The 24715-nt window shown below is 42.1% G+C and overlaps 1 protein-coding gene and 1 long non-coding RNA gene across 4 annotated transcripts; one reads left to right on the plus strand and one right to left on the minus strand.

Annotated features, from left to right (window-relative positions):
• Nucleotides 1-1387: 1387 nt before the first annotated feature.
• On the minus strand, nt 1388-18345 carry PABPC1 (poly(A) binding protein cytoplasmic 1). 3 transcript variants are annotated; one of them, XM_063327283.1, is made up of 15 exons: nt 17552-18323; nt 12617-12810; nt 12399-12514; nt 10370-10500; nt 8973-9067; nt 7300-7437; nt 7110-7205; nt 6410-6682; nt 6133-6226; nt 5834-5944; nt 4828-4982; nt 4296-4380; nt 3982-4112; nt 3584-3679; nt 1388-1830 (listed from the first exon to the last, which is right to left on the minus strand). In XM_063327283.1, exons 1-14 carry the CDS (start codon nt 17742-17744, stop codon nt 3587-3589), a joined length of 1905 nt encoding a protein of 634 aa, XP_063183353.1. In that variant the 5' UTR covers nt 17745-18323; the 3' UTR covers nt 1388-1830; nt 3584-3586. The 3 variants fall into 3 exon arrangements, with proteins under 3 accessions (XP_063183353.1, XP_063183352.1, XP_063183354.1); XM_063327282.1 differs by having other exon boundaries at nt 10361-10500; nt 17552-18321; XM_063327284.1 differs by lacking the exons at nt 1388-1830; nt 3584-3679; nt 3982-4112; ... (5 more) ...; nt 7110-7205; nt 8973-9067 and having other exon boundaries at nt 10361-10500; nt 17552-18345.
• Nucleotides 18346-18732: 387 nt separating this feature from the next.
• LOC134512166 (uncharacterized) lies at nt 18733-19375 on the plus strand. The gene is made up of 2 exons (XR_010070056.1): nt 18733-18967; nt 19057-19375. It is a non-coding gene; the product is annotated as an uncharacterized LOC134512166 (long non-coding RNA).
• The last annotated feature ends 5340 nt before the right edge of the window (nt 19376-24715 follow it).

A 24715-nucleotide genomic window follows, 5' to 3' on the forward strand; every position in this document is an offset into this window, starting at 1 on the left:
ATATGCTGGTGTTGGCTCTTCTCACTTTTGCTGCCATTGGTCATTTGCTTGGATGCCCCTTTTAAGTGACTAAGACACAAGCTGAGCTAAAGGTCCTATTAGCCCCGAGTGAAGACAGGATTATTTCTATGGTATTGTACACCAGAGCAGATTTAGATCAAGCAGCAATTTGTTTTAAAAAGGCACAGCCTCCCTTTCAGTTCTATTTTTCAAATGACAGTCAAGCATAAGGATGAACCAGGAAGGTCACCTTTTGCAGGAAGAAGCAGATTCCTGGAGCCAGTAAAACTGCTGTAATTATTTCACCATTCACAAATTTAAGGAGGAAAACAACCACCAAGTTTCACATAAGCTCACTGTATGCAGAGCTCTGTTAACACATTACAGCTGGAAGTTACTGAAAAGAGCTTGGTAGTTTTAATATTAAGTAATAAGGATTAAATTTCAGATCACTTTCTTAGTTTTCAAATCTGCTGATTAAAGCATCCTAACCGTATTCTTTTTCAGCAATAATTCAATAATTTAGTTACCAAAGAGCTAGCTGAGGCTTCCAAAGCTGCCTCTGACAAGAAGGATTTGTTCAGCACATTAAAACCCCCAAAATATAATAGTTACAACTAAACGAATTGCTCTCTAACTACCGGGGGTGGGGTGGGGGGCAGTAGGAAGAAAAGCTAACAGCCATTCGCTTGTTAGGGAACACAGCATTAGAAATATCTGACTTGGGGGATTAAGCAGTCGTGTCCACAGGATTTTTACTATGTAAAAAGCATGATCTTTTGATTACTATGCATTCAATTTTTAATGCGTTACCACCTGAAGCCTCACTTGTTTTGTTCTAGGAATGCCTTGCGTTCATACCTTGACAGTAAGGGAGTTTTGCAACACTGTCTATTGCAGCCAATCTTTGCTTATTCACCTATATCCATATGATTACCTCCACCTCACAGTTCATTAGCCATCTAAAGACACAGCCTGAGACCTGTGTAGATTGGTCCTTCCACCAAAACCTGTGAAAACGAACACCACGTGCAGGTGGTCAAAGGGGATCATGTGTTGGTATGTTACACAATTCCAACGCAGGCCTTTTATAATAACATTTTTTACTGATCATCTGAAAGTAGAGTATTTAAAAGTCCACTTCTAATTAGACAATGACAAAAACTCAGACATCATGCTACTAAGGATTTAAAACCCAGATATGGATTTATCAGCTCTTTTCATTTGTTTTAATGCCTAAGTTTATATTCTCAGTAACAGGTGGCTGTGTGTGCTAATCTTCTCTAGAAACTGCTAAAACATACTATAGAGTGGGATTCTAACCTGGTGTTCTGAATGACAACCTGATCAGAAGTACACTGTACAAAATAAAACTATCACAAGTAAATCAGTGTTTAAGGAATTTTTATTAAACCAAGAATTTTATAATCCAAATTACGTTTCTTTGCTCAGCTATCAATTCTCACTGTCAACTAAAACAGTGGTGATATTCTGAGCTTTTCCACAGTAAAGAATTACAAAATTAAAGAAAGGAATGCTTTAAATTTTTGTACTGTGCTGAAAATTCTTTTCCCCCGGGTTTATAAAACATTAATTTGTATTTTTTATTTTACTATTTTTTTTTAAATTTTTAAATCAATAAGTAATCTAGGACTAGCACTTGTTTTGCTAGCCCCGGCGTTGCTCTGTACATAAGCTTCAAAGTTTCCTTTCCTTTTTTTATTTATTTTATATTTTGCAATGTTTTTCTCAATATTTAATAGTTTTTCCATGTTTAGATTTTTTTTTTCTTCGGTGAAGCGAAGTTCTAGATTGTAGTCCCGGATCTTTCTGCAAACAAAAACAATGCTGTTAGGTTTTAAAAACAATAATTTGTTACTATAACTAATTTGACTGAATGTCACCTCCATTCTTAAGGCCAGCATACGAAGGCTCATCAAATAACTACACTAGCAGTGTAGTTATTTGATGAAACAAAATTTCCAGTTTTCAGTATTTTCATGGAGCATACAGAGTAATGGTCTCAAAGTCTGGTCATCTTAGTTTAGGACAGGCAACTTATTCAGCACTTTTTTATCTCTGGCATGAAAGCGTCACTAGCATAAAAAAAATACAGAAAAAGAAAGAAGGATGGAAAAACCAAGACTCAAATTCTGCCTCCAAAAGGAAAGTTGCAGAAATGAAAAGACCAAGAAAAAAAAGAAAATTTTAAGTGATCAAATATTGAAGCAGGCATCTTCAGCGTATAGCTATAGATGTGGAAAGTTCATAGACAGGCAAAACCTAACTGGACTCAATAGAGAACAGATTCCTCTATCACCCTTTGAAAATTGTAAAGATACCACTTTTTACCTCTTCCTGTCATGCAAAATTAAAATACTAATGCCACAGAGGGCAATAAAGAAAAATCAATATTTTAATTGACATTGAAGTTAAATTCACCAAAACGTGAAGTCAAGACAATACATAACTTAGTTTTTAATTACTGTATAATTTTAGATTTTGGCAAGTATATACAAATTATAGTGCAAATAAGCTATTTAATTTCTAAAGAAAAATAGGATTGGATTATTGTTTCAAGCTTATTTCAACTCTGCAAGTTCCTCTTGAACAACGGTATGAACAGTAGCATTTGACAGAGCTGCCTATTTTTGTACACATGCCTAGAGCTAATCTCAGCTAAATACATTGTTAAAACAATCATAGAATCACCTAGGTTGAAAGGGACCTTTCAGATAATCTAGTCCAACCATCAACCCAACTCTGACAAAAACCATCGCTAAACCATATCTCTAAGCACTATGTCTACCCACCTTTTAAACACCTCCAGGGATGGTGCCTCAACCACTTCCCTGGGCAGCCTGTTCCAATGCTTTATAACCCTCTCAGTGTAAAAACTTTTCCTAATATCCAGTCTAAACCTCCCCTGGCGCAACTTGAAGCCGTTTCTCATAGTTGCAGAGAGTGATAAGGTCTCCCCTCAGCCTCCTCTTCTCCAGGCTGAACAATCCCAGCTCCCTCAGCTGCTCCTCATAAGGCTTTTTCTCCAGACCCCTCACCAGCTTCGTTACCCTTCTCTGGACCTGCTCCAGCACCTCAATGTCTGTCTTGTGGTGAGGGGCCCAAAATTGAACACAGTACTCGAGGTGGTGCCCCACCAGTGCCAAGTACAGGGGGACGATCACGTCCCTAGTCCTACCCACCACACTGTTCCTAATACAGTCCAGGATGCTGTTGTCCTTCTTGGCCACCTGGGCACACTGCTGGCTCACATTCAGCCAACAGTCGATCAACACCCCCAGGTCCTTTTCTGCCGGGCAGCTCTCCAGCCACTCCTACCCAGGCATTAATGCATTAATTCCAGCTAAATATGCAAGACAAAATGTCAGTAGCATTTGCTAACCAAGAGCTACAGAACTGGACAACAGGCTTGAGCACAAAATCTGTTTACAACTGTGACCACAGCTGGTACTCTCTTTGGCTGCAAACGATCCACAGCCTGGAAGGACACTGCTTATAAGGCCATGGACTGAGGACTATTGCCCTACTCAATCTATAAAACTACAGTGCACAGAAAACTTACTTATTAAACACTTGGAACCCCAGTGGGATTGTTAACTGCTTTTTGAGCAGCCTCTTTAGCTTGGTGGGCTTGTAGTACGGCTACAGCTTCATCAACCTGTAAAGTAAAAACCAAAAATTAATAAAGGGAAGCTTAGTAATTTCTATGTATTTAAGTTAATGAAACAGTTTAAATTATACATACAAACAGTGCCTGCATTGTTAAAAAAGAAAGGGCAACATTACAGTTTCAGTTCATGCTAACTGAAGTCACTGTCACCCTCTGAAAGAGGGTATTCTAACTTCTCACCCTGGGCCACTGCTGCATTGCTGCTACTCCACTGTGCCAGCATGAACGCCTGTTACATCAGTGTAGAGTTAATGGCTGGTAAGACTAGTGTAAAGGAAAAGTCCACCTACCTTCGAACGAAGAGACTCAGGAGACTCGAGCATGTGGAGGAGTTCGGAGTTGTCAATCTCCAACAACATACCAGTGATCTTACCCGCCAGAGTTGGGTGCATGCTTTGAATGAGAGGAAATAGACGTTCACCTAGAGAGAAAAAAGTTCAGAGTGACAAATGTCATCTGCCAAACAGCCTAGATTTAAGGGAAATGGGAAACAAACACCTTGTTCTACTGCTAAAACCATCTATTCTGCATTTTAAGACTGATAAAAAGAGGACTTTGGCTGTCCTTCTGCTACAAGGCATGGAGAAAGATCTTGTGTACATACCTAACATCTGCTTTTGTTCTTGTGGAGGGGCAGAAGCCAACATGGAAGCAGTCAAGGGTTCCTGACCTTGCACATGGACAGCAGGCTGCAAATTAATTTAACACCATTTCAATATTAAATTCTAGTTCATAAATTAGGTGCAGCTTCAAATATTCAGTGTTCCACAACTCAGCACAAACAATGCCTGCACTGTCAGAAACATGGAAGAAATTACAACTAAGTCAATTTAATCAAATAGTGCTGGTTAGAGCTGAGTGATGCTGGAGATTAGTTAATCAACCACTCCATTGTGGAGTGAACACAAGGAGAATTCAGGCTAAGGTATCAAGCAACTGGAAAATATGAAGTAACACAGGATCACATCCTGTCACAGGGAAACTTGAAATATACTTAAAACCCCAAGGCTGTAACTCTGCTGCCACAATGCAGAGCCTGAATTCTAGAGTAAGAAAGACAACTCTTACTCATAAGCGCCCCCTCCCCCTTCCTCTGCAAAAAACAGCAGCATGGACCAGTTCCTAAAATTACGTACCTGCTGCATAGCAACTTGCGGCTGTGTATTAAGATGCTGCTGAGGATTACGAACACCTGCAGCGTATTTGTATTGTGGTACTGTGCGTACAGCAGGAGTAGCTGCAGTAGCTGCTGCTGCAGGACGTGGACCCATTGTTTGTGTTGATGTATTAGCTGAAAAGACAACATAACTCCATATGTGAATAGTTAATTTTATTTAGCCTACACTGTACAAGTTTAAAAAAAATCCAGCCTAAACTGAACACCTAATTTAGGTATTATATTATAGTTTCATCTCAGTAGTATTGTAAACTGTCACATCACTGGTCGTATCTGAAGGTTCAAAGCTCAAAGTTTACTGGATGTTACTTTCTAGTCACTTCACCAATGAATTGCTTTTCTTACATGCTACTGAAAAAAGATCTGTGACAAAACATTCACTTTGGTTGAGTATTAATTTCATTCTAACCTCAAAGGACACTTGATTTCCTGAGCACATTAACACCAACAGTAATCCTAAAAAAAGATACTTTCATGAAGTAGATAGCTAAAGAATGCTACTGCCTAATACATTCTGAGAGAATTAAGACTCCATTACAATCAATTCCAGTTCATTCAGTGATGTGCAGATTCTGTGTACCTGACACTGGCTCACAGTATTCTGTGACAAAATAGTAAGAGCTAAAATTCTATCATCTCAGTATTTCTACATGCAACCTATTACTACAATTGCCACAACGATGTTTACAAGTGGCAGAAGCTGTCATACCCTATTATTAAAATGCACACTAAAAGAAGAAATGCTTCATGCTGAAGAAATGGAACCACAGCAGGATTCTTTGCTGGGACAATATTTAAAGCAACTACAAGAAGGTCATACTAGCTTACTCATTTAGTAAGGACCCAGAAAAGGGGGGGGAAGTGTTACCACGTGCGATACTGAACTTACAAATGCTTTTGAGAGATCATTCTGAATCAGAAAAATTAAAAGTCTAATACTTAAAGTTTGCAGAAATGAAACTCACCAACACGTTGTGTTGACATGACTCGTGGAACTTGTGAAGAAGCTGGTCTCATGGTACTAAACGGTGGTCTGGGTGCTGCTGGGCGGATAGCACCAGGCATGTTTTGGAATGCTATGTTTTAGAGAAAATATATTCAGTTACATGCTGAAACACTGAATGGTGAGAAGAGTTCAGAAGTAATATCTCTAACATGACAAAGAGAAGACTGATACTGCAATGCCATTAAAATGCATTTAAAAATGCAAAGGTAAATGCTATGGAGTTTACCGCAATCACTGGGAAGAGGTAAAGTGACTTACGATGAGGTCTGGCACCCTGAGCAGTCCAGCGAGGACTAGGTCTAGCAAGTTGAGCGAGCTGATTAGTAGGATAGTATGCAGCACGGTTCTGAGTCTGTCAAATACAAAAACATGTGTAACTTTATTATCTTGGAAGGGCATGCTGAAGTCCATCACCTTTCTGCTCTGAAATCAGAATGCTGAAATTATGGACACATGCCAATAGTTGTATTTACTATTAAATCTAAACAGATTTTATACACAGTACAAAACATTCAGTTATCATCTCTACACATACCTGTGGGATAGCTGCCATGAAGTAACCTGAAGGAGGTGCTGGCTGGTAAGGGTTGATTACAGGATTGGGTACTGCTCTTACACTTGCCATTCTCTGCATATACTGGTTGGTGAGATGAGCTTGGCGCTCTTCTTTACGCTGGGCTAGAGCTACATATAATGGTTTAGTAGCCACAATTCTACCATTCATTTCTGTGACAGCTTTGGTGGCTTCTTCTGGTGATGAAAAGCATACAAATCCAAATCCTTTGCTGCGGCCACCTTCCATCATGACCTGTCAGTATAAATTAAAACAAGAAAATGTCATATCTACTCAACTTGCATGAGTTTCTTTTTTCAGATTACTAGAAGTGAGACCACAGGTTTGTTTTACTGAATTGATTTATAAAAAGAAATATAATTGCTTAATTAATAGCTGCTTATTAATACAGATGAAAATCTCAGTGAAGTAATAATGAGCACATTACTGCACTGAAAAGATGTCATTTTTCTTTTCAGTTTATTTCAAGAAAGGATGATCATATGCATTCAACCTGAGAGGTACAGTAATCAAGAAAGATGTCCACAAATATGGTATATAGTAGCAGCGGTAGGTGACTGGGTCACATCTATTAGTCAATGAAAAAAAAGACTTTTCCTTGGTGAAGGACACTGTTCATTTTCAGAGAAAGGACGAGCACAGTTTATAAGCTTTACTTTACCTTTGCACTTGTGATTGTACCAAATGGGGAGAATTCTTTTCGAAGACGCTCATCGTCAATCCCGTCATCAAGATTTTTCACGTAAAGGTTGACACCCTAAACAAAGGCAAGTTATCATTGAAAGCAAACAGTCTGTGTAAATCTAAAAATATCATAGAATAAATTTAGTCCTCTTGAATTAAAACGGAACCTGGTATCTGGTGATCCTGTCCTGCTTCATTTGTTCGAACTTGCGCTTCAGCTCCGTCTGTCTTTCCACCTTTTTCTGAGCCCGGCCAACATAGATTTGTTTCCCATTGAGCTCTTTCCCATTCATCTCATCTACAGCCTTCATTAATAAACAAGAGGTTAGCAGTGCTTTGTATTCCAGTGTTTTTCAGGCAAACAAAAACAACAGTAATGCAAATATAAAAAGTTCCATAAGGATTCCAGAAAAAGATCCAATCCATGTACAATATCACTAGCTGAAACAAAATACCCCAAGACTTCCCTGCTTAAAGTCAAACAGAAATTGCTTTGAGTGTGCTTCTCTCCAGTTAAAGAAAAGTCAGAAGGGATCAAAAAACTTTTCTTACATGAAGTTGGAAAAAAAAATAATTTCAACTCACACAATGAAGAACTATTTCTCCAGCCTTACTGTACTAAAGGCAGAGAAAATAAAGTAAATTAAGCTGAAAAGCTCTAATTCACATACCTGAATTCTGTTTTTAAAAGTACCATCTGAAACCATGGTATCTAGCATATTTTCTTTACTGTATGTTAAGCTACAGCTGGCATAGATGGCTTTTTTTTTAAATTTTATATCTTTTATTAAGGAAATACTTAAAGAGGATGAAAATACGAACTTTTTTCCTTTAAGCCATTTTGAGTTACAACTACTAAGGTGTGAAAACTGTCACAGATTTATTCAATTAATTTAAAACAAGAAGTCACAGAAGGGATTGTATACCTTCATAATCAAAGCGATTAAAAACATATCTACTGAGATATTAGAATTCATTATTTAAAACACTGTACATCTGATTCTGACTACTATAAGAGAAACAATTCGCCAATGAATGTATGCAAGACTGAACAAAGTAGATGCAAGACAGACAGGATTTGTTCTAATCTCTTGTTTGTATACTTGCACTACTGACAAATCACAGAACCACCTTTTGAAAAGCAAACTTCATTTGTTGCCATGATTTGTTCCATGCTGAGTTTTTCTCCTGATGCTATGTCCCTACTGCCAGAGTCAACTGACACATCAAAGCAAACCAGCTGACAAAGAATGAAGTTATACAGCATACCGGCATGTTATAGACATATACCTGAATTAAAAGGACCCTTCTTCCCGAGTTACTCTTCAGAGTAAAAGCAACATCACAGGGCTCTATGACTATTTTCTTATAGTTATGCCAAACATGCTCCATAAAACTAACAGCTTTCCTGCTGACTTTGCAGTGCTGAAGTTCAAAAACACAATCCTTTCTGCCTTGCACAAATCTTTTGTGCAACCAAATTGCATCCAATGATTCATCTGGGTTTTGCACAGATGGAATAATTTACCATGCTTTAATTTACCATGCATGTATGTTGCCCAGCACAAGGGACTCCAAATTTCATTGAGACAGCCCAACTACAACAGGTTATTAAATTATTCAAGATTCCCCATTTCTACACTAGTTCCAGCTGTCTCAGAGTATCTTGACTTAATAGGCTCCTCAAATCAACTGAAAGCACTCTAAATGGTAGAAACCACGCTAAGTCATTTACGAAGCAGACACCTGTTTTTGCAGTGTCCTTGGACCAATTAAAACCCCTTAATGAATTCACAGGGTCTCAGTTACAGAATTCCTAAAATTAAGTCCAAAAGCTTACTTTTTGGGCATCTTCGTGTCTTTCAAAACTAACGAAGCCAAAGCCTTTGGATTTTCCACTCTCATCAGTCATAACTTTGACACTTAGGGCAGGACCTAAAAGGAGAATTAAATACTTATGCATTGTATACAGCAAATATTCTCTTCATGTTTTGAACATCCTCTTTAGAAGTCTTAGTATTTAGTTTGCTTCACTGGTATTAAAAAGGACTTCTGCACCAATTATAGTACCTAAAGCATCATCCATTAATACAAAATTGCTAGTTTGCCCTGATGCTGAACTTCAGCCATTATGGCTGAAGTCTGACATGTTGAATTTCGTTCCTACTGTATTTTCAACCAAAATGGGGTAAGAATTTCACCTCAACATGAATGAAGTTGGTTTTCTCATTAAAAATTACAGCATTTAAAAAGCATTAGTGCTTCCATCCTTTGAAACAGGTACTGAAAGCCGGAGAGGAGGCCCTTCTCTTTTGTACATGCCTTACCATCTATCCTAGTAAAAGACCATCACAGTTCAGCAATTCCAAACCCTTGAAAAATTGCAGTTGACAGACTCAGTTGAGACAGATATTGGCAGCTAAATTCACTACCGTTTCAACCACAGATACTTGAATAGTAGAAAGGAGTTTCCTGTAAATGCTGTTTAGGGGTGCTATAGAATGTATCATCTACAAGACTTTGTCTCACTTTACAAGATATCCACTGGAGAACAGCAAAAGCACGGAGGAAAGGAAATACAAAAAGAAAAAACCACCCTGAGGCTGAAAATAAGAGATATGTGCCCTATAAACAAGTATAAGAATATGTAGTAGAATTAAGGAGTTTGCCATTTCCTGTTTTGATGGTGACTCACCATATACATTACTAGATCATGATGATATGCCTGCCATAATTTTTCCCCGTGCAGAGCCGAGGATCAAGACAGAACCAAATATCTCACCAACAGAAGAGTTCCTTATAATTTCCTATTAGGTCACCCACCACAATGCAACTGAATAATGAAAGCAGAGATACTCAGAGTAAAGGCAAGTCTGCAGGTCAATGAAAGTAACAGCAAATTAATTTGTCATGTATCCTGTAATGAATTCATAACATCAGTCTGTACTAAACCAGAAAACACTTCTATTTGCAACTTAAAATAATTGCAAAACCCATTCAAAAGACTATTTAGACATATTATTTTCAGATTATTGGAAACAATTCTGATGGCAGGATTATATATGCTATTCTGCCTATTTAAAACTTTGCAGTACCTTTTTTCATTTTTTTAAATCAACATCAGACAGCCAGCTGATTCCTTATATTATAAGGCTCTGTACAGATAAGATGCAAGAAGTAAGCTCAAGTTCACTTGTGCTTATATAAACTTAAGCTTTAAGACATTACCAAACTTGCCAAAGAGTTCCTTAAGTCTCTCATCATCCATGTCTTCTCCAAAATTCTTGATGTAAACATTGGTGAATTCCTTTGCTCTGGCTCCAAGCTCTGCCTCGCGTTCCTTGCGGGATTTAAACCTTCCAACAAATCTAGTTGCAGGAGAAGAGAACAGTGCAGATTAAAGCAAGTCTGTCAAGCTTTAAAAATTTACTTTAATCCTCTGGCTTCGCATTTTATTCTTAATCAGTCTCATTATTCACTATAGGCATGAAATTCTTTAGATAAAATATTTACAATAAAACTCCACCAGAAAAACAATTTCACTGTCCTTTGCTACATCACTGCACTTAGCACAGTTACTAGCACAAAAATGCTTTCAAGCCATTGGCGAGATTGTTCACAGTTACAAAACAGCCTTTGACAATAGGAGCTGGACAATGGCACACAGTACTAGGTAAAGTGGCTGAAGAGAAATTCTAGACATCAGCTTAATCCTTCTGCCATACTAAAAACTTGGCAGCCTTAAAGCAGTTACCATTCTCCCATCCAATTTTTAAGCAAGATATTTAACTAACCTCCACAACTAACTCCCTTACACACCTTTCCAGCCTATTTCAAAGCAAGACTTTTGTTTATTTTGGCTTGGGTTTTTTTGTTGTTGTTGTTTTTTTTTTTTAATAAGCATAGAGAAATAAATAGTTCAGCTTGCTCTTTAGTCAAATACCATTGTGAATTGGCTGGGAACACGAAAGATCAGTTCATACTGTCAAAGAAAGAACAGAAGCTGAACACAACGCTCTGCAACCCAAGGAACCGCTCTAGTACAGACGTTACATGGCTAACACTGACTTCTGTTTACAGTAGACTTTTCCTCTCAAATTTTAGTGTATTGTACAACTTTATTGTTCCAAATCTGACAAATCCAATAAAGTAGCATACAGTAACTCAACATTTTCTTAAACTTTGACAACATCATCCAATTTATAGTAACCAAGGATGGTAAGAATGATAGCGCAATGTGTTCAGCAGATTTTGATATGAGTGAAGTACTTTAATTCACTTTTAAAAGCCTAGCCCGAAGAGAAATTCAAAGCAAAGTTAACTCTCATGATGCATTTTACTAAACAAAGTTTACGTAAATCATGTGCTTTTATGAATACACACTATCCTTTTCTTACTAATTTAAAAGGTGGTATATAGATGGAAGCTGAGTAAAAACATTCACAGTATGCCAGTCAAGCACAGAACAAGCAGGAAAGCAAAAAGTCTCAAAAATGGATGTTCTCCCTGTATGTGGCTTGATCCATTCATCTCTACATGTAAAAATAATCCATGATGGTAAGCTGATGCTGATTTCTGATATACTTTTTCCAAAGCCTCTCAAGTATTTAGAGAGCTATTCTTTTGTAACTACACCAAATACCACAATGATCCCTTAGGCATAGCTGTGAGGCACACAAGCTCTCACCCCAGACATAGACATCACTAACAAAGTAGCCAAATAACATTTTCCATACAGAACAGTGACAATGTTTAAAACATTATGTTTCGGTAAGTTTTATTTTCTACTCCTATTTCCTAAATATGCCTATTAACAGACATTCATATAAAAACATTAATGACTGCTGTTCAGGACCGAGTAACCCTAGACCTTTAAGTTTCATCCAAAAAATGGTCGACAGACCTATCCCACAACTCTTATAAAGGAAGTATTATTCAGAATACCCAATGGATTGTATTTTATCTCAGACCAGTAAGATCAGAAAACCAGGTAAGTTCCCAAATCCTCATTACAGCATTGACTTGTAAGACAACTAATACAACAATTTTTGCCCTAGTGTCCGTTATTAGTCTTTTCTGAACTTATTCTGCCTTTAGAATAGGCAAGTGATACATTCCATAGTATTCCTAGCACTAAAATTCTAAATATTCTTTAAAATTAGAAAATGTTAGAACAACCTGTCTCTTCTAGGTAAGCTTTAAATATTTGTCCACTATAAAATGAATTTCAGTCTGTTGACCCCCAACTACGTATCTATGTACTTACACTTTGCGGTCATTAAGCAGCATACCATTCATTTTTTCAATAGCTCTTTCTGCAGCTTCTTGTGTCTCAAAATGTACAAATCCATAACCCTTGGATCCATTTTCATCACATACCACCTATTAAAGAAAAACTCCGCTGTAATACCTATGGAATGTTTCCAGAGTAAATTGAGGTTTTTTGTGTCAAACCATTAAATGTACCAATAATTTTCCACTAACCTTACAAGACAGGATGTTTCCAAAAGCAGAAAATGTGTCATAGAGAGCTTTGTTATCAATTGATTTGTCCAAGTTTTTGATGAAGATGTTTCCCACACCACTTTTGCGTAGAGATGGATCGCGCTGAGACCACATGATGCGCACTGGTTTGCCTTTAATGACATCAAAGTTCATGGTATCCAAAGCTCGTTCAGCTGGAAAAACATAATGCAATTAGTAGGAAACACCGGTTACCTTAATAAGCAACACAAACAGCATCTGAAATACAATTCTTCATTAAATTTTTACTGTTTTAAGTCCAGCACCACCACCAAGATGCAAACCCAAACCTCCAATGTAAATAACCCCCACTCTGTTTTATGCAAGTAAAAACTGGCAAAAACTCCTCAGCAAAAGTTGCAGTAAGGAGACAGGAAGGAGCACAAGTCAGATGAACAAGCTGCAGAAATCCCAGTAGCCTAAAGGATTGGACCCCGCTATGAAAAGGTGGTACGGTGGCAGGCGAAACTGTATCCAGTGATGGCAATTACGACCTATTCCACAGGAGGAAAAAAGTTTTAACATTTGTGAAGTCAGCTGGCCACTCCCACATCACATAGATGCATATTGTACCAATAAAAATGCTTTTAAGTATACAGCTTGTGCCTATATGAGGCCTTTTGCAGACATTAACTTAACTCCTAAATCACCAAGACCCCTAAACTGACAAAATTTCCTTGCTAGGTGGAGTTCAAGCCTGGTTCAGGCAGCTATTCCACACAACTTCCTTAGTGGCAAGAGATCTGTGATGGACTTCCAGGCAAGGGACAGCACAATGAGACTTAAAACTAGTACTTAACTTTGAAAATCAGAAATTATATATATTAAAAGCTCATGATGAAATACATACAAGCTCAATGAAGGAGCAAGCAAACAGCAAATTAAAACAGCAAAATGAAGTAATGTAAACCAGGTTTTGTTACTCCAATGTAGCAGTTTTTCCAGTAGAGCTCCATAACTAACTTTTCAAAGCCTGAGTTTAAGTTCTCAATGTATTTAGGTAGGGAAGTATCAAGACTTCAGTTTTTACCTGTCCCTTCAAAGCAACAAGACATGTCTGTCATGTTTTAAGTCAACAAGGTATTTAAGCAAGAAAGAGCAGCAGTTCTCAAGTATCACATATTTTATCATCTACATTAGCTCCTTTTCATTGTCATTCCTGTACATCTGGAAGAACACTGAAAAAAGTCCCAATAAACACCTGAAGTCACACCCATTGGTACTAATTCACATCACTGCAATTTGCACACAGCAAAGCAATGTCATGTTAACAAGACTGAAATCGACTTAGTACTAGTTTAAAAACAGCAACCATGTCAGTTAATTGCTCTTCTTCAGAGAAGGAACAAGGGCCAATCACATTGTGAAAACCATTATTTTTTGTTCTTTAAGTGATGCTTTTATCTTTAGCTATGTTGATAGATATCGTGGCCAAAGAAAATTTGCAAGCAGACTCTGTTCAGCCAGGACGCCATGTTTTACATCCTTTCTTCCCACATTTTCAGATAAGTGAATTTGAAGATTATATTCTCTGGAAGACATCTGTAGAAATTAAGGAGACAGACTTCTAACATTTTCTTATAAAAACCAAATCTACTGATAATATTACACATTCACATGGCAGTAGCAGGTCAACAACTGATGTAAGCTGAAGCCACAAAAAAAAAAGCACTGGCAGTCTTAAGTTAATGAACCTTTCACAAACTTTAATATAAATTAAGCAGGAGAGAAAAGACAACCTAGATACTGATAATGAGAAATAAAAAGCATTGGGAGGCTTTACATGCCAAAAAAAAAAAAAGAATTGTGGATATCAGACTTGCCACAGTAGAAACTTCTAACACTTCAGTATTGCCCTGGAAGTCATTAGAATTATTACTGCCAGCACCAGCAAAAGTGCCAGCAACAAACAGTTCATTATTTCCAGAAGTAGTAACAGGGCTTCCTTTACTAGAAAAGAGGCTTTTCTAATTCATGCTAATTGCTTCTAGAATAATCCTGACACTCCTCAAGAATGTGTGTTCCTGGACACATTTCCCAAACATCTGACTCAAAGTGGGTCCGTGCTAGCCCTCGCAAGCATTACTGCTCTGCACTAGCACTGAGCACGTATCTTAGACTGACGCAATTTCTCCACAGACACAGAGCACGGAAGCTCTCAGCAGCTCTCCTCATCTCTTCTACGGAGTAGAAATACAAGAAATTTAACGATTTCTGCTTAACCAACACCATGTTGTCATTACACAATAGATTTTTTAAAACATTACTAGACTACATCCGCAGCCAGCTACAAGCTTCTCATTAAAATTCACAACTAGTAAAACTGGCTTACTTTCGTTACATTTCAGCCATAAAAGGAGGCAATTCCATTCAGCAGTTAACTTGTTACCAAGTGGACACACCTACCCATGCAGTACTTTTGCTGATTCTGCTGGAGCTTTTATTGAATGAGTCACCAGTTCTCATTTTAGTTGTGAGCAACTGGACAGTCCACTCTAGTAACAATTTCAAAATCACAGGGAATATACACTTAATGCTCAACTGTGCTAAATGTACATAGCAATAGTTACAGAACAACAAACCTCTGGAAACCTAACCATTCAAAAAAATCTGAAGGGCAAAGTGCGGTTTCAGCTTACTTAATATTTCCAGTTTAGTGATTAAACAAAATTGCCTGGGTTTTACTCAGGACTATGACTCAAATTCAGCAAAGTCACAACTACGAAATGGGTGCATACCTCACAAATGTGTCATCAGGCCTAATTAGTTTTTGGAAGAGCTTTGAGATCCCTACTTTACAGACAGCTGGTAATGTCAAACACATCTTCAAAGAGGTTTTCCAAAACCCGAGGTAGTTGTTACTACTATCTGTTTAATAAGCATAACCCAAGACAAAGCTAAGAATTAGGCTAAACCAAGAAAAGCTAGCTGGACTAGAATCAAAATGAAACCAGTAGTACTGGAAGAATAACCATTCATCCTCGGAGCTCCAAGTTCAAGGTTTCAGTAAACAGATAGAATGATCTCTGAAAAAAGATAATCAGCAAATGCTTTCTAGGCATTTTACATGAATATCAAATTCTAAAAACGTTGCAAAAGTATAATCACACAGTATCATTTAAGTATATTTTAAGCAAGTGCTTCCAGATACGTGCCAGATGCAAGTTTGATACAGATGAGAAATGGACTAGATGTAGAATAAAATACGTGTGCTTCCGGAAGTCTGAAAAATACTTGTAACATTTGGAGTAACAGCATTTCTGTAAGAGGCACATTCTTAAACTCTAAAAGCAAGCACTGCTCAGGTGAAAAAGCTGTACTTGTTCCCACATTTGACAAATTACAAACTAAGTCACAGAACATAGGGTTGAACAGGTTGCTCAACTAATGACGAGGATGAAGTCGGCCCTTACAGAATTCTGCCATTACTAAGGAGGAGAAGCATCTGAATCACCTTCAACTTCTGCCTTGACATTATCATATCACAGTACTGAGCTATGCTAACCCCTTATTTCTCTTTTTGAGAGTAAACTGTACCATAGTTTTTCATCAAATGAAAACAAAGTATTATAAGCATTCAAATCGTCTCATCATAAACAACAGCTGAATAAATTAAAAGCTCTCTGAAGTGAGAGAGCTGATAACAGGTGAAATATCTGCCTATTAAATAGATGAGACAGTAACTTTTACTACTTGCATACAGATATCATCGGTACACTAAAGCCTGATCTGATAATGGCTAAATACTAAAGCCAATTTTGAAAGCCAGCTAATGTAATTGCTTGAAAAGTTTGTAATTCAAATCTCTTGCTTTCATATGCTTGAAAATAAAGCCATTACAATAGAAAGCTGTTTACTTAACTGTACTTGAAACCAAGTATGTTTTAGCTGGGACTGCAGAATGTAGAATAAAATTAGTTTTTCTTTAAACTAGACTCCACAGAACTTAGAAGGGGTCACGTTTGGATCCTCTATTGAAACACCCTCCAAACAAACAAGTTGCTTTGCCAAACTTTGCACAAACAGGACCAGAACTACACGGGAAGTTTCTTTACTGATGTAACTTCAGAGAACCAGCAACACGTCAGGTAAAGCAAGTTTAATGAACACGCAACTCGGGAAACAGAGTGTCGGAAGAGTTTACTGTGGAGAGAAATGGATCAGTACACAGCTCATCACACAAAGAGCAGGGAAGGGAGGCCCAAGTGGATTCGTCCCCTCCCTACCCGTGACAGACCTGCCGTGGTTGGTGTTTTAACGTTATTATGGCCTGGGCTTTGACTGGACGCCTGTGAAACTACCAAACCACCCCGGCACGTCCTACTTCCTTCTTCAGGCCTCTTAATCACGCACACACACACCCAGCTCCTGCGTAGTTATTAACAGGCGCTAATGACCATGATGCTGTCTCCGAGCAAGCCGCCTTCTTCTCGGGTCCCTGCTGGCGGGGCCAGACGGTGGAAAAGCCGCCCGTCCCCCTTCCCCCATCCCGCCGTACCGGGGCCGCTCCGCCAGGCCCCGGCCTTTCGGGCCCTTCCCCTTTCGGTTCCCGGCGGCGGAAGCGCCTCCCCCCGCCCCCCCCCCCCCCCCCGCCCCGCTTCCCTCCCGCCTCTCCCCGCCACGAGGCGGCCCCGTCAAGGCCCCACCGCCAACTTCCCCCCGCCAAGCTCGCCCGCGTCCCGGCAACACCGGCAGCGCCCGGGCGGGGAAAATGGATACGGGGCGGCGGTGAAGGTGGGGGGGGGGGGGAAATTGGGGGCGGCCGCGCCAAGCCCTGGTGGGGGCGGGGGAGAAACATGGCTCCTCCGGCGGCGGCCGCTCCGGCGTTGCCCTCACGCCGCCGCTCCCCCCACCTCCCTCGCCCCCTCCCTTCCCCTCCGCCGGCCACTCACTCACCGTCGGCGGGCTGCTGGAAGTTGACATAGGCGTAGCCGAGCGACCGGCGGGTGATCATGTCCCTGCAGACGCGGATGGAAAGGATGGGCCCGGCGGGGCTGAACTTCTCGTAGAGCATGGCCTCCGTCACGTCGGGGTGCAAGTCCCCCACGTAGAGGGAGGCCATGGGGTAGCTGGGGGCGCTGGGGTTCATCCTGCCGCCGTCTCCCGGCGCGGGAGGGCAAGGGGGGGGCGCTGACGAGGCGAGGAGGCCGCGGCGGCCCGGCGGTCCGTGAGGGCAGGGGCCGGCGGTGTCGGCGCGGCGGCGGAGGGGGGCACGACGCTCCGGAGAAGGATTCGAAACTTAACGGCTGCGGGAGGCGGATGCGCGGCGGTAGCGGCGGGTGGAAGGGGCGGGGGGGGTTTGGCTCACTCCGTGCCGGGCCTGGCGAAGGTGGCGGCGGCTGGTGGTGGCGGTGGTGGCCTCGGCGGAGGGTCGGGCTCGCTCTGTGTCTCCTCTCGGCTGCGCCGGGTCCGGGGGCTTCGCTTCACCGGGTTATTTTATATCAAACCGGCCGGTTGTTGCAGAAGGTTGACGGGAGATGGAAGAGGGAAGGATTAATTTTTTTTTTAAGTTTTTTTTTTTTATGATTTTTTTTGGCTTTTTTTATATTTTTAGTAATAAATGGTGCGGCGGGGCCGGGCCGGCGTGTCCGGGTGTCCGGAGCACACGCACTGCGCACACAGCTCCGACGGCGGCCGGGGGACAAGGGGGAGGCCGCCGCCCCGGCCGCGCACTATATATACCCGCCCCGCCCCCACCCGCCCCCACCGCGCCGCACGCCACGCACCGGCCGCGCGCACTGCGCAGGCGCCGCCGGCGCTGGGGGGCGGGGCCACGTGCGGCGCCGGCGCCCGGACGGGGACGGGGGCGGGAGGGAGGCTCCGGCGCATGCGCCGCCGCCGGCGGGGAGGGGGTGGAGCTGAGGGGGGCGGCCGGGGGGGAGCGCGCCTGCGCCTGACGACGTCACCGGGGCCTCGGCGCTAGGGCGCGTGCGCTGAGGTGAGAGCACGTGCGCGGCGCGGGGGGGGGGGGGAAGGCGGGGGTCAAAGGGCGCGTGCGCACAGGCAGCGGATCAACGGCGGGAGGGGGGAGGCTGTGCGCGTGCGCTCCGCCCCGCCCCCGCGCCAGTGGCGGCGCCGTCACTGACGCGCGAGCGAGGAAGGTCGCGTGCCGGCCGGAAAGGGCTGGGCCCGGCCGTCCCCCCGCGGCGCGTGCGCGGGAGGGCCGCTTCCGGTCGGGCGGGCGTCGTGAGGGGTTGATGGTGGCGGGTGCGGCCTGGGCGGGCCGCCGGGAAAGGGGCGGCTTCCCAGCGCCGTGCCTCTGGTGGGGGAGCGGAAGGCTTGGTCCTGGGGGCCGCAGCCGCGCTGTGGACGGTCGGTGGGAGCATCCTCCTGCCGGTGCGCGGGCTCGGGCCTCGCTCGGGAGTTTGGGGATTTATTGGGGTTTTATTTGCTTTTTCAAGGTTGTCCTGAGCGTTGGGTGACGTCCCCTGGCGGGATTGGTGTGCTTGCACCAGCCTTTGAAAGGTTTCCGAGCGCAGCTCAGCTGGCTGGTGAGGAGTGCCAGCCAGAACTGTCCGGGACTGTGGAATTTGCTCAAGAAACAGTAGAAGACTGAAGGAAAATGTGAAGCTGCCTCACCAGGAGGAGGATTGTCAGTAGACGGAAAGCTGGGTTTAGCGGGTGCAGCGTTTAGGTTCTCCTCTGGTTGTTCCCTAATTCTAGTGTACTTCATTGCTGTGCTTTGCGTTAAAACATTAAAATTTTGTAGATAGAGTAGTATCAGGCATTACCTGAGTGTCTTTTCATAGTTTTGGTGTGTATGTAAGGCATCTGCCATTATTCTAGGCAATTGGGGAGAGTATTAGAAGGCAACAATGTCCCATTAGAAGCTTGTGGAATGAATATCGTCGCTTGTGCCACATAAAGAAGTTTTTAGAGAGAAGCAGCAGTCGTGTGGATTTTAGAAAAGCTGTGACAAGTGTACTGCTCGTTTATTTTTAGCTAGCTTCTCCAGTCCTAAAAAAAAAAGAAGTCTTTCACAAAATAGGAAAGTATTTCCCTATCTTTTAGAATTCTGTGCTTTTTTTATTACCAACAAATTAAATCTCACAAAAGGATAGAACCAAATTGAATGTGCTTCATTCCTGCTGAACAAATTAGTACAAATGTAAGGCAAGGAGCCAGATCTTAGGTTTGCCCAAGTCTTGGAGATAACAGCTCTTTAATGTAGTTTTTCTTCTGTGTATGGTGGGTTTTGGTGTGGTTTTTTTTTAACATAGTTTCAACAGAAAGAGGAAGAATTCTCTGTGGTTTTGTATCTTGTTTTATTTTTCTTTACCGGCATTTGCCATCTCGGGTTTAAATAGAGCCGTAGGAGGGAGTACTTGTGGAATTTTGCTGTCACATGCGAAGGATTCCACTTGCATTTGGCAGCTGCTGCAGTTTTACTGCTGCTTGTTGGAGGTCACCAAACCCACAGCAGAACTGGCATGTTCCCATCTGTCTCATGGCAAAGTATGACATCTTCGTCCAACCCCCACCCTGCGCTGGCCTTTCAGACTGAGGTACTGGCTTTGCATTTGAAGCAGCTGACAAAGGAACATGCCGTCTTCTGCTGGCCATGCTATAGCAATGGTTACTTCTGTCAGATGAGCAAAGCAAACAGCCAGAGTCAGCAGTATTTTATAGTGAGGTCTGATGTGTTTCTAAAAGTCACAGTTTAAATTTTAACAAGGAAAAAAAATAAAAGTCTCTAGTTTAAATACTGGTTCATAATGCCCTCCCTAGGATGTAGTATGTACTGTTCCTGCTCTCTCCCTTCCTTACCCAGTTCTGCATCACATCTCCTTTTCTCACGCTGTCCTTTTTCGTACTGCTGTTTCGTTTGCGCTTCCCTGTCATTGGCACCTGGGCATGTTCTTGCATGTGTCGTCTTGCCTAGGAGTGTTCTTCCTCTTTCAGGTGAGTTAGGTCACTCTGTTTCTGTCCGCGCTCCTGGATGATGGCAATAAAGAGCCCAGAGCGTGGTAGGGCATTTCTTTTCTCCAGCAGAATTTAAAAAAAAAATAAAAAAATGCAAGTTTTGTTCAGCACAGAGGGACTTTTCGGTGATCTTGCACTTAGCCTCTTAACAACATATGACTTCAGAGTTTTATAACACTAAATGCTACTAGGACAGTAAAAATGCACTCATAACCGTAGATGGATAGCCAGTAAAGTTCAAATTATTGTTCAAAAGCACTAGAGCTTTCTAATGAAACATTTCTAGTGCTGCTTCTTTTTGCAAAATAATATGCTTCTTGGGTCTTGTCCTCATGGATTGCACTCCTTTTGTTTTGACTCGAACCAAGGATGTAGCGGTTAGTAAAAGTTTTTCTGTCCTCTCCCCCACACCCCCGTAGAAAGTGTTAAACAGGAAATTTGGATATCCCTTAGAAGACAAAAAAGCTTTACAGTTAGGAGGTTGGTATAGTTAGCTGATGGTGCCCCAAACAACAATTACCTTGTCCTCCTCCTGTAATGAACATATTGAACTTATTTTTCAAGATGTGGCCCGAAGTGTTTTAAGGCAACAGGAAAGGATGGCTTTGTGGTTCAGGCACAAGATTTGCATTAAGCTTTAGATTCTGGTGCTGGCAAATTCTGCTAGTTGTTTAGGTTTAAATCTCATAAAGGACTTGCATGCTTGGTTCTGCTGATTGCCCACCCAGAGCTGCAGCCCAGAGCCCCGAGTGAGGCCTTGAAGGGATCCTGGCAGAAGAGCCCTTGTTGAGTGTTACCTGATATTCTCATCTGGGTCTCTCCAAGACCCATTTTAGCTCTGCTGCTCTCAAGTTCTACAAGGTGGCTGATAAAAGTTGCTGTAGCACGCTTGTCTCGTCAGCTGGGCTCATTGCCCAGACCCAGTCTATGCCCTGTCATTGCAGGTGTTACCCATGTGTGGCTGGGCCTGGAAGTTGGCCCTTGTAACAGAAACTGCTTTTTTTTGAAACCCCAGGCTTGAGATTTAGCTGGAAGACCTAACTCGGTGTTTCCTTTGTCAGCTTTGGGGAGTCTAAGCCAAACAGGAATTGAATGAGGGGTGATAATTCTTTATTTATAAATCTTTGAAGTATTTCACAATCCAGATATGATGATTTACCTGATGGGTGCATTGCCTCCTTTCAACTAAATAGTAATAGAACGACCAAATAGGAAAAAGAGCGAAGTTTACACAGCATTTTTCACTCACAGCAATCGGTGAGTATTTTACGTTATACAGATAGGTGTTTTCTAAACATAGGTTCTACCAAAGTTAAATGCAACTTAAAGCTCTAAGCAGATACAGCATTTTTCTTTTGTGCCAGTGGTATTATGATTTGTGAATGCAATTGGTTTTTTATTCCAGGCTATCATGGAAATAGGGAAGTTACTGAAATGGGTTCAGACTTCAATACATTTCTTCTCTGTTGCCTAGGAATTATGACTTTTTGATACACGATGGATTGCACCAAACTGTTGGAAATGATGCAAACCCAGCTTTGTTAGGTAGCCACAGGAAGCATTTTTAAATTGTATCTGAAAAGTGCTAATATTGAAGTATTTTTTTTCCCTTAGATTTAAAAAAGGAAGCTTTATTGTTCAGGATATGCGTGCTGTGTTTCTGGGTTCAGGAACTGCATGATCTCTTCGCATCTCAGCATTTTCCTTTTCTGTTTAGCTACAGAGCAATGCCATGTACTAAAATGGCATTGTGAAAGCTAAAACCTTGATGGTCTGTGTGAAAAGATAAGGAAGAACATGTACCTTTTGAAGGGGAGTGCCGGTTTCTTTAAACTGAGTGCCTGGCTGATAAGGCTGTTTGCTCTTGGTAGCCTACTTAGCCCAGATAGACTTTTCAGCGTGAGATAATCTTTTGAACAGAGCCAATCCCAAATTCAGAGTAATTTGTGTAATAAAAAAATAAAAAGAAGGGGGGAAAAAAGCCTACATCAAGACCTCAGGGCTCTGTATTTTGAATCTTCCTGGGCATAGGCAAGAGCACTTTTGCTTTTTTTATTTTCCGTTTCATGAGTATTCTTCACTCATACAAAGAACTGTATGTCTGTTTACTGAATTTGTGAAGAAGTTATTTTGGCAATGAACAGGGAAAGAAGCGTCATTCTTAGGCAGTCATGACATGGGAAATGTAACAGTTACTTACTTTATAATGTGCCTGAAGCAAACAAAGCAACAGGTTTGTGTGGTGGGATTGTTTTCTCTGATGCCAAGTGCAGATGGGGGAATGGGAAGGTACTGAGCTGAGTTTGGTCAGGAATACTGCAGCATTTTTCCCCTCCCATCTCCTCAAAAATATACTCCGTCTCCCCCCTCCTCGCCCTAAGAACTGGTTAAGCATTAAGCCTTGGGAGATGCTGTTGGGGTCCTAAAGCGGGGTCTGAGGCTGTGCGCGGAGCTGCTCTGGGAAGGCTCTGAAGGAGAGGGACAGTGCAATGTGGGAGCAGGGGAGGTCCCTGCCTGGCTGTCACACGCTGCCCTGCGGGACAGGCTTATGTGCTCCGGGTCTCCTGCTGGTTCTTGTCTCTCACCCCTTCTTCCTTCCCTGGGAGTGAGCTTCGTGCTGCTCCATCCCTGTCCCCAGTGCAGCCACATCCTCTGCTCTGTTTCCCTGTCTTCTTCGGCCAGATACAGTCCACCCCCCTCACTTAGAAACCACCAAATTAAGCTATTGTGAAAAACAGATTTGTGTTTCTTTCTCCCTCTGCCCTTTACTAGCTAGAATTGGAATTGCTTAACTTTGAGGCTTGCTCCCTTCATCAATAGCTACAGTATTACTTCCTTAAGAACCAAAGTACTTGAAGCAAAAACATTTGAGTATCATGCTGCTGTTCCTGAGTGTCCTTGAAGTGCCACACAGGGACTGGTAAGTGTTGTATACCTGGGGAAACAGAGTTATTGTCATATTTCTATGCAAACACCTAGAGTCTGACAGATTGTAGACTGTTAAAGATGCAGAATTAGGGGGGTGGGGGGAAGATACAGGAAGTGGTAAGTGACCTAGTCCATTTTCTCCCTAAGTGAGAGCACTGTGTCATCCCGACAGAGACTTTTCAAGCTTTTTCATAAAAATCCTCTAAGGATGGCAATTAAGTAATCCCTAAGGCGGTCTATTCCGGAGCCTTACTCTCCTTAACTTGGAAAATATTTTCTGACCCAAGTTCCCATTTTTGCAGTTCCTTCTCGTTCTGTCTCCAGTGGAAGCGCAGAATATTGTTCACCTGTTTTTGATGGGCATTGCTAAATTAGCATGAATACGTGAGAGGGATTTTTGTGCCAGCGTGTGCCAGTCTGCCATTCCCTGTTCCAGAGCAAGCTGCTATTGCTCTGCCGCGTGCGCACAGTCCTTTTGTGTTGTGGGGATTTTGTGTGTAATTCCCTTTGCTAAAGGTGGATGGTAATAGCGTAAGAGTATGTTGCTGCAGAGAAAACGTGGGCCTTCACTGGACCAGCTGCAGTTCATTCATTTGCCATGAGAACCCGAAGGACCAAATCACAAAGGATGCGCTGGACGATTTATCTACATAAAGTCCTTTAGCTGTTCACCATGATGTCAGATTGCCCGCATGTGGGACATATTTCTGTGTTTCTTACTCCAAGGATGATGTTTTCCCTTAAACTTTTCTCACAGTTCTCAATCCAGGCCCTTTAACTGTTTTATTGTAGTCCTGCCACCTTTGAATCACTAGCCTGGTGTCTTCTAACCGGGTGCCGAAACCCTGCTGGCTCTGAAATGTCAGCCTGCAGCTCCTCTCGCGCAGCCCTACGCGCCCTGGCAGCCTGTGACTAATTATCTCCATTCACATGGGGAGCCAAAGAAAAGCGCAAGGACTGTTTGAAAACGAAGTACAAAGAGAAAAAACAAAAGGCATAAACGAAACTGGAGTAGAGTATGATTCACAGACCTGCATGAAACTGAGCCGTGGAGAGGACAGGGAGAGGCAGGGTGGCTGTCAGGGTGGCGGGGCTGGAGCAGTCCCTGTGCGTGGCCACACAGTGCCTCCTCCAGCCTGGGGCTGCTGCGCTGGTGGTGGGTGTGCGGCGGCAGTGTGGCATGGGAAGGGTGTCCACTGAGGAAGGGGT

This window comes from Chroicocephalus ridibundus, chromosome 2, assembly GCF_963924245.1.
Source record: "Chroicocephalus ridibundus chromosome 2, bChrRid1.1, whole genome shotgun sequence".
NCBI lineage: Eukaryota > Metazoa > Chordata > Aves > Charadriiformes > Laridae > Chroicocephalus > Chroicocephalus ridibundus.

What these genes read in the sequence shown, in the direction of transcription:
- PABPC1 (XM_063327282.1), bottom strand. Translation starts at nt 17,744, where the DNA reads ATGAACCCCAGCGCCCCCAGCTACCCCATGGCCTCCCTCTACGTGGGG. An exon ending in CTGCTTAATGACCGCAAAGT is followed by an intron (nt 10,501 to 12,398) that starts GTAAGTACATAG and finishes TCCTGCAACTAG; the next exon opens with ATTTGTTGGAAGGTTTAAAT. An exon ending in AGAACAAAAGCAGATGTTAG is followed by an intron (nt 4,113 to 4,295) that starts GTATGTACACAA and finishes TTTTCTCTCTAG; the next exon opens with GTGAACGTCTATTTCCTCTC.